The sequence below is a fragment of the Molothrus ater genome, chromosome 5, assembly GCF_012460135.2.
Source record: "Molothrus ater isolate BHLD 08-10-18 breed brown headed cowbird chromosome 5, BPBGC_Mater_1.1, whole genome shotgun sequence".
In the NCBI taxonomy this organism is placed as follows: Eukaryota; Metazoa; Chordata; class Aves; order Passeriformes; family Icteridae; genus Molothrus; species Molothrus ater.
The window spans coordinates 61,851,551-61,875,001 of record NC_050482.2 but is presented as its reverse complement, the minus strand read 5'-3'; the positions used below and the strand labels follow the sequence as shown (position 1 = coordinate 61,875,001).

At 43.0% G+C, this 23,451-nt stretch overlaps 1 protein-coding gene across 1 annotated transcript in view; it reads right to left on the bottom strand.

The window, feature by feature from the left end:
* TMTC1 (transmembrane O-mannosyltransferase targeting cadherins 1) overlaps window positions 1-23,451 on the bottom strand; it is a 141,291-nt gene that overhangs the window by 70,843 nt on the left and 46,997 nt on the right. Inside the window, 3 exon segments of the mRNA XM_036400630.2 lie at window positions 4,152-4,341; window positions 15,317-15,420; window positions 16,360-16,441. Of these exon segments, the coding sequence (XP_036256523.1) occupies window positions 4,152-4,341; window positions 15,317-15,420; window positions 16,360-16,441 (376 nt within the window).

Here is a 23,451-nt window from a genome sequence, read left to right as displayed (position 1 = left end):
TATGTATTTTATATATATATATATATATATATATATATATATATATATCATTTATATATATTTATATAGATTTTATATATATTATAGTATATATATATTTTTTTTTTTTAATTGATGTGAAATGTTAGTAGCATTTCCTCCTCGGACATGAGCAAACTGCTGCACATCATTATGTGCTCGGGCTGAAGGAGCAGAAGGTGCTGTGAACCACCAGAAGGCACCTTTACAATGCTGGTCACGAGTACAAATGTGTGAGGGCTGTCAGTATGAGGTGCAATACACTCCCACACTCCCCCAGATTGCCCAGGTGCAAAAGCCACTGCTTCAAGTCAGTTTTCCAGATCACCCCACTGAATTAGCCCAATACACACACGAGTTTTCCCACAATCAGCCCTTCATATGTCAGGTACCACAGGGAAAATGGAATCCCATCCATCACGTGCTCTGCACACATACATTCACAGCTAAAACTGTGGGACAAGCTGCTAATTAGGCAGCGACCTAAAAATGCCATGCAGAGTGGAGCTTCAAACATCTGAAGGGTCTTCCCTTTCATGCTCATTGAATTATTATGACATGTCAAAGAAATAACTGTCATCCTGATGATAATGCCAAGAACTGTCCTCCCTCCAGTTCACCAGGTGCTCCCCGTATCTTCCAGCAAAGAAAGGCAGTGCCATGGGCCCTTGGCTACCCCAGTGGCCTTCTGAAGCACCAGATTATTTTTCTGACCTTGTGACTGGCATGCTTGACATCCACTGAGAGAATGCCTCATCCATTTCCTGGCACCTCTGTAATCCATCTGGAAGTCACACCACAACCATTCCTCATAGCCAAGGCTATCTTTGTCAACGAACAATAAATGTCATCCTCTTTTCCCAACTATTAAAATTCCTCCAGGATGCAGGAATTTTCAATAGCACCCCCAGCCTTTGTCACATCCTCAATACACTGCCTGAAGCCTGTGTGAGGACATTCACTGCAAAGAGTTGAGCAGAACAAGTCCTGCCTGGGGAGCTGCTCACAGGGAGCTCTCCAGCTGGTGAGAGGGATTCACACTACACAGGAGAAGCAACCCAGAGAACACAAGTTATACCCAGTTAACAAAGCCATTTTTTTAAGTGACCTCCTCATTAAGTAAAGAGGAAGACAACAGTGAAGGTACACAAGCAGGATGAGAAGGGAGGCCTCTCTCTCCAAACAAACTAGAGAGCTGCCTTCTCTTGTTTCTGCAGTTTCCATCACTAAATCCCCATCTAGTAACAGACATGTTCCAAGGAAAGCACCCACAGGTGGAAATCATCCACTGATTCTCTTTCTGAGGTATAACAACGCTCACAAAATGAAACAAGAAAGCTTTGTGCCTTAGATGTCCTTTATCAGCACCACACATACATGCCCAACAGGGTTATTACCCTAATCACAAACGTCAACAAATTAGCCCTGGTTAAAATTCAACGACAACAAAGGCAGAATCAATCATGATCATTACAGTCCACACAAAACATTCTGTGAGTCTCCTGTGAGTCTGTGTTGTGGATGCACACACATCACCTCTTGCCACTGAAAATCAGTTCAATGTTCACTGGACCAATGTCTTCACTGCTGCCAAAACAATTTCCAGCATTTCCATTCTCTGTGCTGCAGAAAGGAAAGCAATGGTGCCACTGAGAATGAATATGAGGTTTCATTCTCTCTTACCCCTGCACACCTACACTCTAAAGAGAGAGGCACACACAGACTGCGTGCCTGTTCACTCTACAATCATTCCTTAGGAAATTGCAAGCTAACTCTTCCAGGTGAGACCTTGCAATGAAAAAGGAGAGAAAAATGGCTGCTAAGACTGTTCTGTGTGCTTCCAAAACAAAGCAGAACATCTTACACTTTACCAAATGTGAGAAATCAACTGATAGATCTTGTGCTGCCTCTAAGCTGTAAAGCACTGAGTAATAGCTTGTCTGGGGCTTGACTGAAGGATGGTCCTTCCTGGGGGAAGCAATGCCCTGTAAAAGGCCACTACTGCTGCATTTGGAGATGCCTTCCTAAGACCCCAATACAATGAATTGTGCCTCAGTTCATGTGCCCTGAACTCCCCTCTCCCTGTTATAAAAGGGATTGTTTGAAGTCAAATGGCATCATTTATTTCCAGGCAAAGTGCTGCTTCCTGTTTGCTTTCCTCGGTAATTCATACCACTCAACCCAACACTACCACTGAAGGGTAGTACCACAATTCAGAGATTGTGGAGTTGTTAAAAATAAAACAGAAAATAGCATCAGAAATGTAGAATTTCCTGAAAAGCAAATATTTCCAATTATACTTCTAATTATGTATGTACATACACACCATCCCTCAAAGTGTTCAAGGCCACGTTGGATGGGGCTCTGAGCCACCTGCTCCAGTGAGAGGTGTCCCTGCCCATGGCAGGGAGGTTGGATCTGGATGGTCTTTGAGGTCCCTTCCAGCCAAACCCTTCTGTGACTCCATACCAAGGGCTGAGGGAAACACGTCCAAGGTGATCCCCAGGAATCATCACCAGCTCCATGCTCCCAGCAGGATTGCTGGAGGCTGCCAGTGCTCATGAGAGCCCTTTGTCAGGATGGTTGTAGTTTTACTGGATTAGATACAAAAGCAGATCACTTCAGATCCAATTCATTCAGTGTTTGGGGTTTTCAAGGCTAAACACAAAGGAATCTTTAAGATGAATTTCAAAGTCCAAATTCAGTGCCCAAATTTCAGTGCCCAAAAAGCAAAATTCATGTTGTTGAACATTAACAGTGGTCAAGAGCAGAACTGAACTTCTCACAAAAAAAATTACAACTTGCAGTTTCAAATTAAACAGTGGTATTCATAAATCCAGACTGAATTGTTTTTTTTTTTTAAAGTAATAAAAATATGATAAAATCTTTTTCAAGAAAACCAACAGTATTAATCCTACATATAGTTCTGACAGCAGGAGAAGAAATAAAAAGCAAACAAAATTTCAATGAACATGGAATAAGATTTTTCAGAAGTCTTCAATACTGGGCTAATGAGAATTTTATCATTAACTTTCTTGAGAACAGGATTAAGTCTAATACAAACAGTTCTGAATATTTCTAGCAGTGAGTAATGGAGGCAGGATGAATATGAGATGATGTACAACCTGCAGGTAGAACTGGTGAATACCTAATAGGGTGTTTTCCCATATTTGCCATACAGCATCTGTGAATGTATTATCTAAATTAATAGCTCTGCAGTCTCAAACTGTTTTGGTTCATTTTCTGTCTCTTATCAGGAGCACAGGGAAGACTGCCAGGGTAGACTGAAAATGTACATGACCTGCACATTTTAGCATAACAGGTATTAAAACCTGACACCCTTCAACTATGCTTTTCAGCCATACTCACATTTAAGGAAGAGAAACTTTTGTGCTATTTCCAAAGTGAGTACTGACACCTCTCCTAAAGAAGCTTCCACAGCTCAACTGAAACAGAAACAGCTTGTAACTATGATCCACGAAAAAGACCCTTCCATGTAAGTGCATATCTGACTTCTGACAAGGCTTATACAACCTCACTTTCACTTCTGTGATATGATTAATGGTGTCTCTGAAATGCTGAATTGGGAAGTATGGCTTACCAACTGTATTATTTACATTAAAGAACAATTTCCAGGTCTTTTCCGATTTCCCACATTCCATTACTCTGCTGACAAAAAAGATCTCCTCATCAAGATGTATGCAATGTTTAGGTTTTAGAAGCCTAGCAAAAGTGCAAATAGAGGAATCGATTTTATTTTCAAAAGGCTCTGCAAATGACAGTTCCCAGTCCTGTTTAAAGTAAGTGACAAAAAGCTTAATGATTATGGGAGAGGCAGAGATGCTTAAAAACTTCAGTGGGGTTTGGATCATTAACAATAATTGAATGCGGGAGTCCAGGCCAAGTTCTGCCCTCAAATCAGACCAATTAAAGACTGAGACATTCAACCAGAGAGACATTTTCATCAGTTGAGCTTGCCTGCATTAGTTATTACTGGAATGATTTTTCACCTCACTCCAATGCATTCCAGAGGAAAACATGTGCTTACCAACCATTTCATCTAAAGACCAGGAAACAAAACACTTTTGTATTTATTTTCTTTTTAGGTTGTACTGCACGGCTTTTGGTGTTACCTTGAATGCAGCAATGCAGTGTAGGCTGAGCAATGTCATCACCAGCAGCAGGAACACCGTGGCCAAGTTCCTGACGTCCCAGATGGACTCCACCAAAGGGATGCTGCCGACCTGCCAGTCGTAGCACAGGGTGATCGGTGCCAGCAGCAGCCACGCATTGAAGGCCAGAAGGTAGGAGTAAGTTAAAAACCTGCAAATGAAAACAGGTCATGTAATCCATGGAATGGCTGCCAGCACAGGAAACATCCTCCTTTGGCATTTACCACATACCACACATAGGAGGAGGAAACAAGAAAAAAAACTAATCAACAACACTGCCCCTGACAGGCAGCGCCACGCCTCCCTGCAAACAGAGATGCTGCCATAGGTAAGGGGCACTTTAACAGGTCATTTGAAAAAATAGCATAAGATCTGTAATAGTTACATGGTTTCTATGCACCAGCCTTTGGAAAACTAACAGAACTTCAACTCCCATTTGAATGTTAGATTTTTGAAGTGACTTTCTACCAATTTAAACAATAAATGAATAACTACGCTGGTACATAAATATATATTGAACTTTTATACACTTCACTGCATCACTGCTGCAAATATCCCTTTAGCTGTGTTTAACTTACAATTTAGAATTTCTTTTATCTGCACAACATGGAGCAACTAAAGTCAGACCCTTTTCTCTTTGCAAATCAAGGAACAGGGAGAAAATACAGAAGAAAGGAGGGGCAGAGTGATTCTTAGCTGATCCCATCACAGTCTCTTAGGGCTGGGGCCAGATTGCATGAGATGTGCAACGGAAGTGATGGTCAAGTAGGGATTTCAAATTGTTGTAATCTTCAATAATTGTTATTCTCAAGAGAGAGGAAATTAATGGAGAATGGAAATGGGGAGAGTGCTACCCTCTGGGAAGTATGCAGGGCTTTCAAAGGACTAAAAAAGAACAGCATGTGTGCCACTGGGTTAAAGAAAACAAGAAAAAAAACAAATCAATGCAACATCCCTCTGTGCCCCAGGCTTTTGCTTCTTGGCATCTACTTGCCAAAAAGCGCATCTAAAGTTGAAATAGTTTTAAGTACAAGAGACTGCAGATTGATCATTCCAGTAATTGTGAAGTCAACCAAGTAAAATTGTGACAGCCTTCAAAAGAGACAAACCCATCCTTTGCTTGCAAATGGAATAGTCCAAATTGTACACAGCACCAAAAATGGCAAATACTCAAAAAAAGGAAAAAATTACATTCCATCCTGCCTAGGATTTCTTCCTTCTGAGCCTGCTTCGGCAGCTGTTATCACACCCAGTTGCCATGGTACCTTACAGGTTTATTAAAATGGTAACAAAGGATGGCAGAAATGTCAAGGCAGGTAGACAGAGGATTGTCTCACTTGCCACTTACAAACATGGCCCTTTGTGGTAAAAATGCAGCCTCTTACAACAGCACTTACAACATCAGATTTGTTGCAGAATGGTAGGACACTGAAGCTCAGTGTGACTCCAGGCAGGAAGTTCCCAGATGGGTGTTGGGCCCTGAATTTCTGTGAAAACATACTTAAATAACTACAAAGTGAGGGTATCAGTTTCTCTTCTCATCCAAAAAACAAATGTCTCCAGCAGCACAGTGACCCAAAAGCAAGGAGGCTTACTGAGCTGGAATGTGTCATTGTAAACAGTCACAGAGGCACATTCTCATTTTCCCACAGATCCTTCTCAACTCCCAATTCTGGGAAGTGGAATATTCCCACATTTTTAAGGTTTTCAGCCATTTGATACAGTTCTCTTCCATCCCCTGCACTTTCCTCACCTTCTCACCCTGAGGTACTAAACAAAAGGGAAAGAAAGAAAATCAATCTTCTCTTAACAGAGGCAGCGATTAAAAAGCCAGTTCCTATTTAAGAGAGCATCCCTCAAAAACATAACCTAATTTTGCTCAAGCGATTCTTAAAATTTTGATTGTTCACTCTTCCTAAAGAAGCAAATGTGTTTTCTAGTCACCAACCCTTCTGGCACACATTACAGAGAGACACAGCAACACAAAATCCTCTGAGACTTAATCACACCAAGGCACTCACTCGTGACATTATGTGTGGCCTGACCCACCTCTGCTCAGCCACAATAAAACACACTTCTCCATCACCCTCAACACATCAGCTCAGAAAAGGCTGCCAGCATTTATTTACAGCTACTTACTTCAAAGCCAAACTCAGATCCATTTCTGGCTTTATTGTTAAAACAAAAGCATGTCTTTTCAAATGAATCTGGATAATGTCATGGCATATGATATTGTTACTACAAGTACATATATTTGACAGGATTTCCAGAAGCACTGAGTTAGTTTGCACTTGATGCTTTAGGAGAGCCCAGTTTTTGGAGGGAGCGTCCTTTTATGCCCTGGCATATATTAACATTTTCAACAGGCATCACAATATTCATAGAAGTTTGTTTGCAAACCACAACACACACCAGAAAACCCTCCCCTGCTTCCTCAGACTGGGCTGCTGGGTAGGAAGGAACAAGATGACATTTGGGATCTTTGCAGCACTGCAGTGAAGGACAGACTAGCTGCTTTTCTGCATCTCCACTGATAAGGCAGGAGCTGATAGATCCTTACACAGCACAGAATAAATAAACAGTTTGCTGCCATAACAAATTGAGTCCACTTAATTTCAGAGGTATTCAAGAGTTGTCAGATCAGTGTGAGTTAATGCATTTCTACTGGAAAGGTAGGACTGCATTTCTACTGGAAAGTTGCTGTTGAAGATGGGAAGACAACTCCAGGCCACTGACTGACGAGGACAGGTTTGTAAACAAGTGTCTGTTTCCAAGTGCTTGTGAGGTTTCAGTCTTCCTTGGGAGCCATGTGCACAGCTTGCTCCCAGAGGCAGCTCCCGAAGGAGAACCATCGCTCCATTCCACTAGGGCAATATTTGGCCCTTAAATACTCTCTTCCAACAGCAGTGAAACATTTTAAAGCCTGTGACAATCATCACCACCAGTGTCCAGTCAGGTGGCTGGCCTCTGCAGACCCCCTCCTGGGGTCACATCTCCAGGCTGAGCCCACGCTCCCTCTCTGAAGGCGCATGTGACATTAGCAGTCATGGTACCTGAGAGCCATGGAGGCACTGCCTGACGTTTGGAGGCACTCAAACAAAGCCTTCAGCAGGCTCTGAGTCAAGCAAAAGTTTGGGTATGCCTTCAGCATTGGTAGCCTGTCCTTGAACATGATGGATGGCCGTATAAAATAAAGCATTTATAAACTATCGCTATTCTGTGTACTAGGAACAAAAAAATAACAAGATGCTAATAATAGTTACTGACAATCCAGGGCTGCTTTTTATTTATGGCTCTCAAAAGCATATGATATTCCTTCACATCTATGTGGCTCTTGTATCACTAGACTAAGGAGAAAGCTAAACACAGGAGAAAGTTTGGAAGAAACCTCTTACCAAAGCCAACACCTCAAGGAACTAATTTGCAAATTTTGAAAAGACTTGAAGATTCTGAAATCACTCCAGGAACTAATTACATTTCAGCAGCCTACCTGCAAATGGCAACAAGAGTATTTTCTTCTAATTAGTTGACTGAGTGAATTAGATTTTAAATTAATGATCTTCTTGATATTGCTTCTAGGGTCTGCTGGAAGTCCAAGGGAGAAAAATTCCTCCCACTCTCTCAGTTAATCCCATGAAAATCAGAGTATTACTGGTGAGGTGACTGGAAGATTCTGCCTCTTAACTGGCAAACAGTTTTCCTCCAGGCTAGGTAACAGCATTTACATTGCAGCAATTTTTTAATTTGCAAAATGAACATGGAAATCCACATTTCAGTGGGTTTCAAGTGTTCTTTTCAATTCTCATCATCGCTGGCATGCTCAGAAAAACACAGTTCCTCCTGTAGGTAGCCAGTGTTGTCATGGCAATCCAGTTTGTTTAGCTTTCATTTTTTTTTGTTTCAATGTTCTGTTGCATGCTTTGAGATAAATACAGGATGACTCATATCTAGAACTTGTTGCAGAAAACAACATCTGAACTGATTGTTTCTGCTGCAAAAACGAATGCAAAAGGGTACTACTCAAAGCCGTAACAATATGACAGGAAAATACTTGAGGAATTGCTGTAATAGAGACCAAGGAGCTTGGAAAAGCCTTCATCTCAGCTCTGCCAAACCCAGGCAATCAGAGCACAAGGAATCTGAGACTAGGTAAAAAAAAAATATACAAGATTTATAGAAATGTATGAGGCGTTTCCTGTCTTTTCTGATTTTGGAGCAGTTTAAGCTTTCTCCCCACAGCATCCAGGGACTATGGATTTCTTTCTAAAACTGTGCTGCAAGAGTGATCACAAAGCTCTGACCATGTCCCACCAAAGCTGCATGGAAAAGTGGGGGCCTATATGATAACAGTGATATAAAATAAATAAATAAATATATGCATTATATGTATATTATACATATAATTACAGACATGTACATTATAGATTACATGTATATATAATAGTGATACTATTTTTTCTAAGTGCATACTGTGCTGCAACCCACCAGACACTCAGTTCTGGGCCAGCCCATCCCACTCCTGGCAGACAGCCCTACCCACAAAGACCCATCAGGGTACCCACCTGCAAGTGAAACATCTCCCAGCACTGGGGATTTTAGCAAAGCAGAGGCAAACCATCCTCCTGGTTGGGGAAAAATGGGCTTGTCTAGAAGGCAGGCAATAAGTGCACTTAACTAGTACTTGGGGAAAAAAGAAGGGGAGGATCTATCTTTATGGGGGGAAAAAAGGTGGGGATCTGAAACAGAAGCAGGAATACAATTTTTGCCCTTTCAGAAGTCACAGAACCTGTGGTTATGCTCTTCTGACACGACCTGCACACTGCCAGGCACTCAGGGAGATTTCAGTTCGCTATAAGGGTAAGAAGAGCTTTTTTATTAGGGAAAAGAGCTTCTCATTTGTATTAACAGCTGAACTGATTTTGGCTCAAGGCTCTCTTCATCCTCTTACAAAGCCCTAAACCCAAGTGTGTTTGACAAGGCAGTTCACAATAATGCCCTCCTAGGACACATGTGGCTGCAATTATAACCAGGTGGTGGTATTTTGGATATTGCCTTCAAATTGTAATATTTACACTCCCCCTAGGGAACTCCCAGTCCAGTCATACCTTCCCACACAAGTTTATTTTTCTGCTCTGTATATTGTCAGCCTGAACATTTTCTTTTCAGAGCCTCAGAAGAAAAAAAAATTCCCACTCTGTCTATCCAGCTCATTCAGAGATAGTGGAGTAACTACACAAACAAGCAGCAGACAGACAAATTCCATTTAACATCCAAATGCGAGTATTAGACAGAAAATACTTGTAACTAGAAAAACTGTGTATTCCCTTTCATCAAACCTTCTGCATTTAGGTTTGCAGAGCTGCCAATCAGTAGGGGACAAGAGCAGGAAAGACAGGGATAAACAAAGTGCTGCAGCCTGATGAACAGCAAGGTAACTCCTCTGGAAGGTGGGCTTGTGTGCACCAGGGACATGGGGAAAAGCAGACATGCTGTCTTCTATAGCTACACTGCCTAAAGAGCTTTACTCTGTCTCTCTCAGTTGTTTCAACTCTGTGGCTAAGAACTTGAAAAATACAAAATTCTCTATGAGAATTTGAAACAGCCTGTGAGTTTCCAGCGAAACCCAAGCCTCCTGTCAGAATCTCAGTGCTGAAAAACCTGGGACTGACTTCACAGTGTTTTCCCCCTGTGCTGTGGATGAGGATGTGCCTTGTGATCACACCTGACCCTCAGCTCCTCACCAACAGCAGCACATTCCAGAGTCATGCAGCCCAAATTCACCAGCAGAGCCCAGCAGTGGGCAACTGCTTCAGGAGAGGATCACTGAGGCAGCAGCAGATGGAGGGTTCTGTGGACAGCCACTGAGATCCTCAAGAAATTAAAAACCAGACCTCATAAACCTGCTGGGGTAATGTTTCTGGAAATGGCTCACTGTATCCCAGAGCACTGCCCACCCAGTGCTGCTGGGAGCCAAAGGGATGTTCTGGGCAGGCTGCTTTGCCTCAGAGGCTGGCCACTCTCCACCCCTTCTGTGTGGAAGGGTTTTGGAAAGCAAATTCAGACACAGGCTCTGGCAGGGAAGGCTTGTTGTGTAACCAGCACTTGCAGCAAGCACCACAGCCCATTGAAATGCCTATCAAATCCCACAGCAGCACTGCCAGGGTCTGCTCATCACACCAAGAACTCTTGGATGAGAGAGATGGTGAAATCTTTCCTGTGGCTCTGGGAGTGCCACCTTCTCAGCAGGGTGACCTTTGCTTTGGAGAATCATCTTCCAAGCCAGGCCTTCCCCAACTCCCAACATCCAGTGGAATAAAGACTACAGTTTATGCTTAATGCATGGGCTGTCTGGCCCCTGGGTAGGCATGAGAGCAATTTTTACCAACATTGCTGTTCTCTCTTTTGTTAGAAGTGACCCCTGACTGCTGGGTGCCTGCAGGTATTACACGTAGGGCTGAACTTAAACACCTTTGAGCACGCAACAGAAAGCACTGACAAACCAGGCAGAACCTCACCACCCAATCAGCATGTGCCAGCCTGGCTGATTAAGAGCTGGTATGTCACAGGGGTCTATTTTAATGCTATTTTCTAGCCTAAGGTCCATGAAAACTCCATATCAAAGTAGTTGCTACACTTGACTTCTATTTCCTTGGCAGAACCGGCTGGCACAGGGACCCATTTTCCCAGTACAGGTCCATGGTTCCCCTCTTGGTAGTTCATTGCCTTTGAAGTTACAACTGGGATGATTAAATGCAATGCTCAGAAAACAGTCATAAATCTCTGTGAAAAGGATTATGTGCCAGTTTTTATGTATAAGCACTTCTTCAGCTTTATGCAGCACTGAATTCTCATTTACCTGATTGAAATAGCAAAGCAATACAGAAAGCCAGCTTACAGAGAGAACAGTTCAACCACAGGACAATGTTATCTCAAGGCAGTCCTAGCAGAAATGCATTAACTATTTAAGGAAGCACCACAAATAACCTGCTTCACGCCCAGGGTGATCAGCCACCAGAGATCACAAGGCAAATGCCAGCAGAAATTAATATAGCTTGACTCCCAAAGACATAGCTTTTTTAAAAAGGAGACTGTTAATTAGAAATTACAGGTAAAATTCAATCTGTTTCTCACAGGTTGAGACACAGCTGCACAACGGATTTTTCCCTTGTCTTGCCACAGTATTGGTAATAAAATCTGTTTATCCAGAGGCCTCCTACTTCTTTCCCCTCAAGAAGGGCAGAGGAAAAAAACATTGAGCAAAACATCTGAAGCATGTCAGCCCTGCACTCAACACCCTCCTGACTTGGACCTGCACTTTTGGTACACTGTTTGCATAAAGCTGGGTAGCCCTCAAAACCTTTCTAGCTGCATTCTCCCTCAAATTCTGTCTGATACGAGCAAGAATGTTTGAACAGAGGTTTGGGATTGGTTTTTCTATCTCAAATATTGCTTACCCATTGCAGATTTTGAGATCAAAGTCTGTGTTGTTTAAGCTAAGGCCACTGGAGACAGTGCATTCTGCAACAGCCTGGATGGACAGGCTTCCATGGCAGGGCGTAGGAATAGAAGGATTCCCAACACCTTCACTTCTGCCTCCCTGAGAAAGGCAATGACAGACACATCTCATCTCCTCAGACCACCTTTGCCAAGCAACACATTGAAGGCCATGGAAATGTGGCTCTCATTTATGCCACTAAGCTTTGAGGTACTAGGGAATATCGCTGGTAATTTTAACAACAGTAACTTAGCGAGCATGCTGAACAGATGACTCCTTCTAAAGACTGAAAAACTGTCATCATTTCAGCATATTATGCCCTTCAATTGTTAAATAAATTATTATCTGTCTACTTTAATTTATACATTTGTGTTGTCCAAGATTGGAGACAAGTTACATAGAACACATAGGCATTTTCTAGGGCCAAACTGAGCCACATCAAAGGTCTATCCAGCAGTGACCAGAAGTCCATGCCAAGTAAAGCATAAAAGATGATAATTTTCCCTCAGTTCCTAGCTGGAGTTTCTGAGTTGGATGTGGTCTCTCCATATTTAGTAGCCTGGATTTCTTATTTCAACTTGGAAAATCTCTCTTAGACCCTGCATAAAGGTTCAGCACACACTTGGTGTCCTGCAGGAGGGAGCTCCAGCTCAGCTGCCTGTTGTGTGTCACATCCTTGGCTTGCTTGGAACCTGTCTGCTCTTAGATTCCTTTGCTACACCCTGAGTTCTACATGCACAGACCCCTCACACCCCCAGTCCTGCACTGTAGGCTGTATCAGCTCTAAGGGATCACAGATTCTGACCTCACAAGTCACTGCTTTTTCAACCCCCTAACTGACACCTACCCCTAATGGTGGCCCCAATAAACCCTGCCAAAGTTACAGTGCTCCGCTGGGTTCATCCTGTGTCAGCCCAGACCCCAGCTCCAGGCCTAGCTTCATGAATTTCACAAAGGCTGCCACACATTTCCAAACTACTGTTTTTCTTTTTTATTCCACTGTTATCAGCCTTCCTTCCAGTCCCACAGAGCTGGCCAAGTCTTAGAATAATTTTCAGCTCTGTTGAAAAGCATAACATTTAGCCTGGCGAGACATACATAAAAACCACATTTCCAGCTCAAATAAAGACAACTCTTTGAAAACAAAAAACTCCCATTTGTGACCTAAATAACCTTCAGAGTTAGAAAACAACTTGCCCACTGCCTGACTCTAACCCTTGCTTTGACTACAGTAACGATGTTACTAATCACTTCAAGAGCACTACCCAAAACTGATCCTTTAGTTTCTGTCTCAACACCAAACTTAGCTCTTCCACTGCCTTCTTCCCAATTCAACCCAAGCTGCAGTTAACATCTTGGCTTCAGTGCTGTATGCTAATTACTGCCTTCAAAACCTTGTTAAAAGCTTCCCACACCAGCTCTTCACATGCTGCTGCTACTGTAGCTGTCCACAGGTGAGGAACACACCCTGCTTAGGAGCTTCTCTGAAGTAGCACAAACGCTCCTGCAGGACAGTAGCACGGTGTCCCCCAACTGGGGAATAACCTGCAATGACTCCAGTGATTTCAGCAGGCTGAACAATTCCTTTATTAAGCTTCCTATATTATACTACATACTAATAATACACTATATTCTACACTAAAGAAAAACCTTTGACCCCTTACTGACAGTCACAACACAGCTTTGACCTAATTGGTCAATCAATCCAAACAACCCTCACAGGTGTCCAATTAACAAATCACTTTGGGTAAACAATGTCCATAACACATTCCACATGTGCCAAACAACAGGAGCAGCAAATAGAGATAAGAATTGTTTTCTCTTCTTTCTCTGAGCTTTCTCACTGCCTTCCCCAGGAAAAATCCTGGGGAAGTTGTGCCTCCTGCTCTCTGTGAAGAGAGCTGTGACCACACCTGCAGTCCTCCCCTGGACTCATTCCAACAGCTCCATGCATTTCCTGTGCTAAGGACCCTGGAGCTGGATGCAGTGTGCCAGGAGGGGATCTCACAAGAGCAGAGCAGAGGGGCAGAACCATTTTCCTAGACATTCCTGGAAACCCCACCTATGTCACTTGAACTCCACCTGTTATCCCAGTCCTGCACTTGGGATGAGTGGCACAAGGCCAGCTGGGCAGCAAGAGCTCCAGCTTCGACCACAGCAAATCTCAGATGAGAGTTACAGTGTGAGTCTGATAGAGAAGAAGGACAAGGTTTGCTGCCAGTACAAGGGTCAGAGGGTGCACCATGGGCTGTCAGTTCAGAGATGGTCCCTGGGTCTCAGAGCACCTGCAGGACTGACACTCAGACCTGCTGAAGGGACAGGGTTTCCTGAATGGAGGATAAAGCCTTCTGGGTAAATTGGCTAAAATGAGGATTAAGATCAAGCTCAGCAGAAATGGAAGAGCTGGGATAATTAAAGGGTTTTAGATCCCTGCAGAACAGTAATACTGCTTTTTACTGGAATGGATTTCCTTAATTAGGTTTGGAGTGGGTAGGTGTTGCTGGTGAAGCCGGGGCTGCTGCTGGGGCCAAGGGAGGACCTCAGCCAGCAGCACTCTGACTTGTTTTTCCTAAGGCTGTTAATAAAATCCACAGTGCCAGTGGTAAAAATAGTCACTGTTTCATACCTTGAGAGTGACTTAGCTTTTGGGTTTAGAAACCCCTCCCCTGTCATTACAAGAGGCAAAGAGACAAACACGCAAAAGAACATGTGCAGCACAGAAGAGGTAACTGAAATTAGGCCAGGCTCATTTGTGACCTGCTGACCCCCATCTCAGCATAAACATATCAAAAAGGGACAGCAGCAAATCCTTCATGCTGTGCTGCACTGAGTCTGGTATTAATAACTCCACCAGAAACAAACACATCAGAGCTTTCCAAACAAGACAATGTGCTTCCTGGAAGCACTTCTAGCCTTGATGGTAACAGGAGCTGTTGCCACGTTATCATAAAGGTTCCCCAAATGAGATCCAGCCCAATTCTACAGCAAATGTTGAATAAGGATTTCTTGGTCTTAACCTGTGTCTAAACTGCAATTTCACTGCTGGAATGAGGAGCCAGCAAGCCAGAACTGACACATAGGAAGACTGCTCCCATTTTAATCTGAGACATCAGGAAATTCCTCCAGAAGGCTCCAAAGTGTCCTTCAGTAGCTAAACAGAGCAAACACTCGTGGCCTGTCCACATTCACTGCTCAGTCACTGATATTACACCAAGAAGCATGGTCACCCCCTTTTTATACAAACTTCAACTGAAGCCAAAACTCTGCATGCTTCCATCCCACATCTCAGGAGCAGCCAGTTTTAAGATTTAGGATTATGCCTCAGTTACTGGGCTTTCCAGTCCTGTGCTCAGGCAACTAAACTATATTCTTTGGGCTTTGCATAATAATAAGCACACATTTTTCAGTAAGAAAGCACCTGTAATACAACCCTGCAGGACCCACCATGTGCTTTAGGGTTCAAATAGTTTTGGTTGCTTTCTATTCCAATAGAGAGAGAGAAATACGAAGAACTAAGTTAAGGCAACACAACGGGTTTTTTTCATTGTCATCTGCAAACCATTTTAGTGTAGGAAAACGTAACATCAAGAGCACACTTTTGAAAGCTTCTGTTTGACTGCTGTCATCATACCTTGTCAGTAAATATGGTGAGAATGAGGCTGGATTGTCCTGCTCTGAAAACATTGGCATGGAACCTCCCATTATCCAGAGGCGGAAATACAGCACGAGCATCACCTTCAAAGAAGAACACCTCAGTTAGCAATGCACTACTAAGGAGAGCTAAGGCCTCCAGCAAATGTTTTGTTGTGACAGCTCTCCACGCTGCGCTAAGCCAGTCAGCTCAGCAGTTTAGGCAAAATTCAAGCTTGCCACCTTACACAGGGTGACAAACCCTCAGCACAGAGCACACTGTGACTTGGTGTGTCCCTCCTCCTGTCTGCATTACTGCCAGCAACTCACACATCTCAGTACCCACCACAAGGGCAGCACTCTCAAGGACAAATCTGTCGCTCTGCTGCAGTGGAGACTGCAGAATTTTGCTACTGACATCTACCTAAATGCAGAGGGGAAAATCATGGGTAGATGTCTTAAAAGTTCTTATCATTTATCCATGCTGGCGTAGGTGTAAGGATAAGCTCCATCAGTGCTTCTCATGCTGCACAATCCTAATTCCTAGAAGGACTTCTGCAAGCTGCCACTCCTTTACCTTTCTGGTAACCACTTGTCAAAGGACAAGCAAGGGGATCTGGCTCCTGGAGCAGCACAGGGAGCTGCACACCCGGAACATTCCCATGGAAGAGCTTGTTTTCTCCTCTGCAACATGTTGAGTCCTGTGTGCAGCACATCAAGCAGCAGTTTTTCTGACAACTCTTACCTGCAGTGGCATTAACAGCATGTCACTGACAGGGCAGCCCAGTGCCACAGAGCCCAGTGTATTTAGGGCAGGAAATACCTGCAGATGATTACATGGTTACAAGGGCAACCACTATAAATCAAAAGGTTTGAAGTGGAAACACGGTAATATTCTTGTTTCTGCGCAGATGAAGTTTTCTAGACTAATTCCCAAGCCTAACTTTGTATTAAGAGCTAACATGTGAGCTTTCTGAGTCTTTTGGGATACCACTATGCATTGTTATTCTCATCAAATACACGGTCAAGTCCATTCATACTTACGTAGCTTATCACCAAAGCAGCTCTCTTCAAAAAAGGCCTTGCAGTATACAAGAAATTCTGGTTGTTATTTGCAGTCAGGTAGCTGAAATACAAGGAAACAAATGTTTGTTGAAGTACTTTGGAACACTAACTCATTTTTCAAATGGAGAAAAATGTGTACATTGATTAACCACCCTAAATACAATAATAATGACACCACTCCTACTCTTCAAAGGTCCTTCTACATAAGTAAAATATTAAGACTAGTTCAAGTAATCCACACTATAATACATTGCAGTTTTGCCATCAAAATCTGGTTTTGGTGTGTTTGTTGGTTTGTTTTTTGGTTGTTTGTTTTTAAATCTTCAATTACCCCTTGATCCTCAGAAAAATCCCAGGTGTGTCTCAGTGAGATTGCTGTCTTCAGACTCCCAGAAGACTATACAGAGACATATTTTTAAAAGGTCACCCAAACAGAGCAATTCAATGTTAGACTATGATTAAAATGCAAAAACTCCTTGTTCCCAGCTCTCTGCTCAGTCTCTAGAGAGGAGAATAACTATCTAGCAGAACCGATTTAAGCATTTTTTGGGAGCGCATTCTGCACGCTTAGGTTTCATCACAAGCCTGCTGACAAAGTGCTATGATAATTAATTGCACAGAGAGAAACACACATGGCATACTGTTGTAGGAATGTTCATAAAACCCTTCCTGTTTCTCAATGAGTAAAATGAAACTGTATTTGGAGCCAAAACTATGCATTTATTTTAATAGAGTAGAAGCACTTGCCAAAGTCTAAGGAACTTTCTTACTATAACAAACAGTGCCATATCCATGGCATTAATTTCATGATAATTCTGTGTCTATTGAACCTTATAGATGCTCCATCATTGTAATAAAGCAATAACAAAAAGAAATACAGAAGAGACAACAGGAATATTTTAAGCATATAGTAGGTAAAAAAACTATTGAAAAAATGACAACTTATTTTAAGAAGATATAAATATCAAGTCAACAAAATAAATTCAGAAGGAAAACCTTTGCAGGTTCTTCTGTATAACTTACAGTCAGTATCAGGATACTCTATTTAAATGATTTACAAAAACTGCAGTTTGTATTGCAACACCTTCAAGCAAGCTACCTTTCCAAGCATGAAATCCTCATATGTTTCTCCTGTGAACATGGAGCATATAAAACACATCTTATTTCCTCTCCAAATTCCTTTAGACAGTCTATCACCCGATTGCTTCCACCCTTCAAGTCTTTGAAAAAACAAGACTGAAGCACTTCTTAATGCAGCCAAGAGTCTTTAATACCTGGGGTTTTGTTCAAATTTTCTAAAGCAGAAAGTTTGCAAGCCTGGTCACCATGGCAAGATGAAGAAAAGATTACACTGCAGAAAAAAAGCACCAGGGCAAATCCAGCAAGAAACAGAGGCAGCATTTACCAAGATGAAAGAAGTACATCTGGATGCTCTGTACAAAGGAACTGCTCTTCAGAAAGCTTTCCCTAAGTGCCATGCCTAAAACTAAGGAACTAAACCACACAGCATAAAGCAAGCCAGACAACTTTCAGTCTTTGGAGTCTACTTACTGTGAAATGTTGACATTTAAGCACCAAACCTGACTTAAATGTCAGACTAGTCTACAAGGGCTGAACGCCTCAAAGTGCAAAGTTTCTGGAGTTCCCACTGATTTTAATCAGGCTGCAGCAAGTACAAGGGAGGTGAAACTAAGCCTTCAGCTTTGTCTCCCCATGAAAGGTCAGGTTGGCCTTCAAGTGCTCGCCATGGCCCGGCTCCAAAGCCCACCGGAACCAAAGGAAAAGCCTCTCACTGACTTTAACAGCATTTGGACCAAACCCCAGGCCTTTGTCCCCTACTGGAACCCTTTATGAAACTCAACCCCCTTGTGATTTGCAGCAGGAAGTGTTTGGTTGCACTTTGTTTACATTTTTATGTGTGGAGAGAGGAGAGCCCTCTATTCATCACACTGCCTGACTCTTCCAGAACCTGTTTTCGCTCGCTTTTACTTTTAACTCTCTGCAACACTTTAGGCAGGAATTTTCCATTACAAATGTTTGCTTTGGGTAGAATTATTCTGGGAAAAGATCAACTAGAACAGTTCAGCTCTTTCTCCAAGGCTTCAGTTACAGACAGAGGAGCACTTTTATCAGTGTCAAGAGTCTGCCAACTTTGTCCTTGAGAAGCAGCATCACCTCACACCAGTGACCCAAAACTTGTGAGGTGGCCATCATCTCCAGGCTGTGTGTTTGCCCTCCTCCAGAGAAGCCACCTGTGGTCAGGTTGTTCAATTAAAAAGTGAAACTTTTCCATTTGGAAAAAGCTGCTGTCCTGAAGTCTGTCTGGAAACCACAAAAGATAAGGTGGTTCAATGCTCAGCAAGCCTGCTCTCCACCCACCAGACTGACCTGCAGGAGTGGCATAAAGGACAGGTCACACTCAATGCCTCAAAGCTTCAGAAGAAGCACCTGGTTTCACAGAGCACCTTACTGGGCTACCACTTGTGTCAGGGAAGGTAGCCAGTGAAACATCTCAGTCTGGTGCAGGTGGAAGGACAACACACATTTTGTGTAATGAAACCAAATGAACTGCAAGCAGGACATGGATGAGGGAATTTGTTACATGTCCGTGACACGCAGCATGGAAAATGCAGGAGCTTTTTACATGTAAAATTGCAGCAACTTTTTCCACCTAAAATCTCAGCTTGCAAACATATCTGAGGTTACACAGAACTTCGCTCAGACAACCATAAGATCAGCCAAAGCTCTTAATTTTGTATTTAGCTAGGAGAAGCAAAGAAATTACTATTTTAACAGTTAAACCATTTTATACCCCTTTTTAACAGCTGTCTTGTAAAAAAGCCATTCACCGGTCACATTTCCACACATTTGCCAACCTCTCCAGGCTGCCAAACATCCCTCTGTTCACAGGAACCACTCCCTATCACCTGCTCCACCCCAACCAGCACAATTGTGGTGCCAAAAACATGCCAAAACACACACACACATGCATTCACTCCCACATGAGAGTGGGTGTGGGACAGAGTTAGAGAAAGCGTGCTGATGGCAGCACCACACAGCAACATGCTGCCTCCTGAGTATGTCAACATTTCAAGGTGTGGGTCTTCCAGATCTTCCTTAAAAAATTATACAATTAGAGGAGAACATCCAGCTCGTCAGGTTCGCTAAACAAGTGCAAGAAGAGCCCATTTGGGCAGAGGTTCCGCTTCGACTTCATGCCAGCTTTCCCACAAAGCAACCCAGCATGTAATTGCCTACTTGCTCTCTTTTAAAAGCCTTTCAGGAATACTTCCCAAAACAACCAGAATCACAACAAACAATAAATCCAAGAAAAGCTTAATAATGCAGGGACTTCTCTCGCACAGTTCGAGCAGAGGCCAAGACAGATATTTGGCAGTCCCAGCTTCCTGAAAAGCACAGCTCATCCTGGAATCAGTTACATCACCAGGGCACTCCGAGGCTTTATAATTGAAGACAGCAGGGTAGGTGGCCCAGTAAAATTCAATATGGTGCAGTTTATAGGAACATACACTTTGCTGGTACCAGATGGACGCTGGGTTAATCAAAACAAACTTCTCTAAGAAGCAGGCAGCTATTTTAATGTGCCTGTGCCACTGGAGGCACCTCGAGCTTAGAGAGCAGTGTGAGGCAGCTCCTCAGCTGCTGTTCATTGCCATGGTTCTGGGAGCTATTGCAGACCACTATTGGAAACAGGTTTATCCCACACTGCAGCTGACTCAGCTCTGGCATAAAACGTGAGCTTGCTCTGTGCTCTCTTTGAAGGCTTTCTCAAGGGAAGTGAATAAACAATTAATATCTGTGATGGACTCATCAGGAATGTCTAAAGGACCAATATAAGTAAGCCTCAGAACAAGTGTTGGTATATCAAGAGATTGTTTTGGCCAGGTCACTTCATTCTGAGAGGATCATTGCTCTCATTTATACTCTGCTTAGGAAACAGATCCACTTCCCAGCAACAGCCAGAGTTTTGAACTAGTAATTTCAAACCCCAAATACTACAGGAAGATATTGGAAGGACGAATAAAAAAGCAAGGCTGTTCTCTTATTCCTAATTCTTGATAACACTAAAACACCTATAATCAAGTACATTTTTAAACTTAGAAGGGGATATTTTAAGTGCATGTCAAAGCTTTAGGTCATTCATAGATGCACATCTAATCCTAAATCAGCTTGACAGACTCCCCTGCTGAGAATAAGCAAGTTTTACAGGAGCCACATTCTGTCTACAGAGACTACCTTACCTCTCCTACTTAAAGAGGACTTCTTTATCATCAGTCCAGCTGCATCTTTTATTGGAGAAGCATCTTTTCCACCTAGCTCAGCCTGTAGTCCTCCTTGAGGACAGCCCTTGAAGAGAAAGTGTGTGTGTATGTGATATACACATATCACATACCAGGGAGAAAACAAGAATAAAAAAATCTATCATGGAGTAAAAAGAACTGAATGAAAAAAAAAATCAATTTATTCTACCACGTCTGGATATTTAACTTGCTTAAAGTACTTGTCAATTCAGGGAAATAAAATACCAGTCATAGCTGCAGGTTTTGCAAGGGAGAAGAAAAGCAAAGAAAAGCTTCCCTCTTTATGGGTAGTGTTGACCTTGCCCACAGCATGTGTGTGGCATCCTTGCTCCTTATCTCCCTGGAGAGCCTCAAACCCCAGCTACCACTGCCCACGCAGACCTAGATGCAGAAACACACACAAACAGCAGCAGTTTTACTGACTCTTTTGGGAGCCATGGAGAGGTTTTATGAAAGTCACAACTGCTTTAACTCATTTTCACTGATAATGTAATGTATTCTCTGTGTACATTTTCAATTGTGACCGTATTTGGAATTCTTGCCATTTATTGGCTTTTTGGGGAAGGCAAGGGCAGGGCATACACAGCAGAGAAGCTGATCCCACTCACAGCTTTTCCTTATTCTCTTAGGCAGTACATGCTTCATTCTGTGTGGGATGAAAGTAGAGAAGAAAACTGGGAGGAACAGGGAGAGGAGGAGAGAGAGGCGCAGTGAGGGATGAGGAATAGAAAGAGAAAAAAGGAAAGCAGCAAAATGCACTTAACCGATCAAAGATGTGACTGAGAACATGAAAAAGGGTTTCTCCTCATACCAGACATTCCACCCATGCAAGGAGGAGACAAAGTGGAGGAGGGCTAACAGGAGAAATAAGACCTCATCAAAGTATGGCCACCAGATCTACCAGATCTCAGGAAACCAAAGCACCAAGGCTGCAGTTTCATGCTTCCATCGATTTCAGCCATTTTATTTCCCCTGCACCACACACACCTGAGGCATAGGCTCACTTTTCCCTCTCCTAGCCCAGTGAAGGGCTCCTATAGACATATTTCAAGTAACTGCACTGATAGCAGCTTTGGCTGCTCCCCACATTGAGCTACAAATCCCTATTTACAGCTGCTTGTGTTTTTGACAAGCTTTATTCATTCAGGCTGAAATTTTTCTCTTCCAAGAGTTTATGTTAAGCTGAAACTGCTTTCTTCCTCAAAAGTATCAGGTAAAGCAGTTTGGCTTTTCCTGAAAAAAACAACTGGAGAGATTTGCCTATGTTGACCAAGTTCTGAAACCACTTTATTGGGAAAACTCAGTGTTTCCAGTTTGGAGCAGGGATTTGTTGCTCAGTAGACGGACTGCAGAGGTCCTGCTGGTTTTGATTTCAGTGACAACTGACTGTTTCTGGGCACGTGACAAGCCATGGGAAAAGATCTCTATTTACAATGCTCACTAGAGACCTGCAGCAATTCCCCAGCCCTACCAAACACCATCTAGAAGGAACAGCATCAGACTCTCCTTGCATTGCTCCTGCAGAGCCATTGAGGTAGGAGACTCTCTCCTGCAATGCCTGTATCCAGCCTGGAGACCATTTGCTTGGAATGCAGAGGGCTGAAAAGGTGTCTGAAGAAGAGGCTCTGTGAGTATGTGTTACAAGGAAGAGAGGGGATAAAAGGAGAAGAAAGAAAGGCAGGCACAAATGGAGGGGTGTCACAGACATGTTTTATGAAAAATCCTTTCATTAAGATTTTTTTCTCCTGAGAAGCTGAGAGGCCTCAGGAACAAAATGTAAACAATGGTTATCTGCTGCTGTGGAATGCAACAGGTGGATCTGTGATTGGTCTCATGTGGTTGTTTCAAATGAATGGCCAATCACAGTCCAGCTGTCTCAGACTCTCTGGTCAGTCACAAGATTTTATTATCATTCCATTCCTTTCTATTCCTTGCTAGCCTTCTGATGAAATCCTTTCTTCTATTCTTTTAGTATAATTTTAATATATAATTTTCTTTTAATATAACATATATCATGAAATAATAAATCAGCCTTCTGAAACATGGAGCCAAGATTCTCATCTCTTCCCTTGTCCTGGGACCCCTGCAAACACCACCACAGAGGGGAAAAAAGATGAGTCAGGAAAATATATATGGCCATATTCAGACCTTTGCTGCTCTCAGAGATCCAGTGGCAGTATCCAAAAAATCTGCCACCACTGGAGCTCCATTCCCTGGTGTCCCCAGTGAGCTCTCAGGAGCTGCACTGAAGCACAGGAAGCAGGAAAATCCCTGCTCCACTTGCAAAAGCAGCTGTGCCTTCCCTGAACCAGCCTGGCAGGAGCAGATGAACCCAAAGCCACAGAGGACTCCAGGAGCCTGACTGCTGCCTTTGTGGGTGCACAGGGCAGGTCTGGCAGCACTGGAACACAGCCAGCCCCAAGCACAGCACCACATCCACGGGCCACACTCACTCTGCATGCCCAGGCTTAGGAAAGGGGCTGCTGGCACAGGCAGGGAGCACGAGGTCTGCACGGTATCTAAAACACTCTCTAATCACAAAATACTCTCTTACCTGACAGCTTTTATGGGAAGAAAGGAGGAGGTTGTCCTCCTCTCATGCACAAGGCTCAGTTATCATGAGTGTAAATTATTGAGGTGTCCCTGGGAATCAAGTGTCCCAGTAAAAATTTACAAACAAGCCATAAAAGATGTGGCAGCCTGCTGCCTTGCTTTGATGCTCTCTGTAAAGGGTTTCATGTCACTAAAC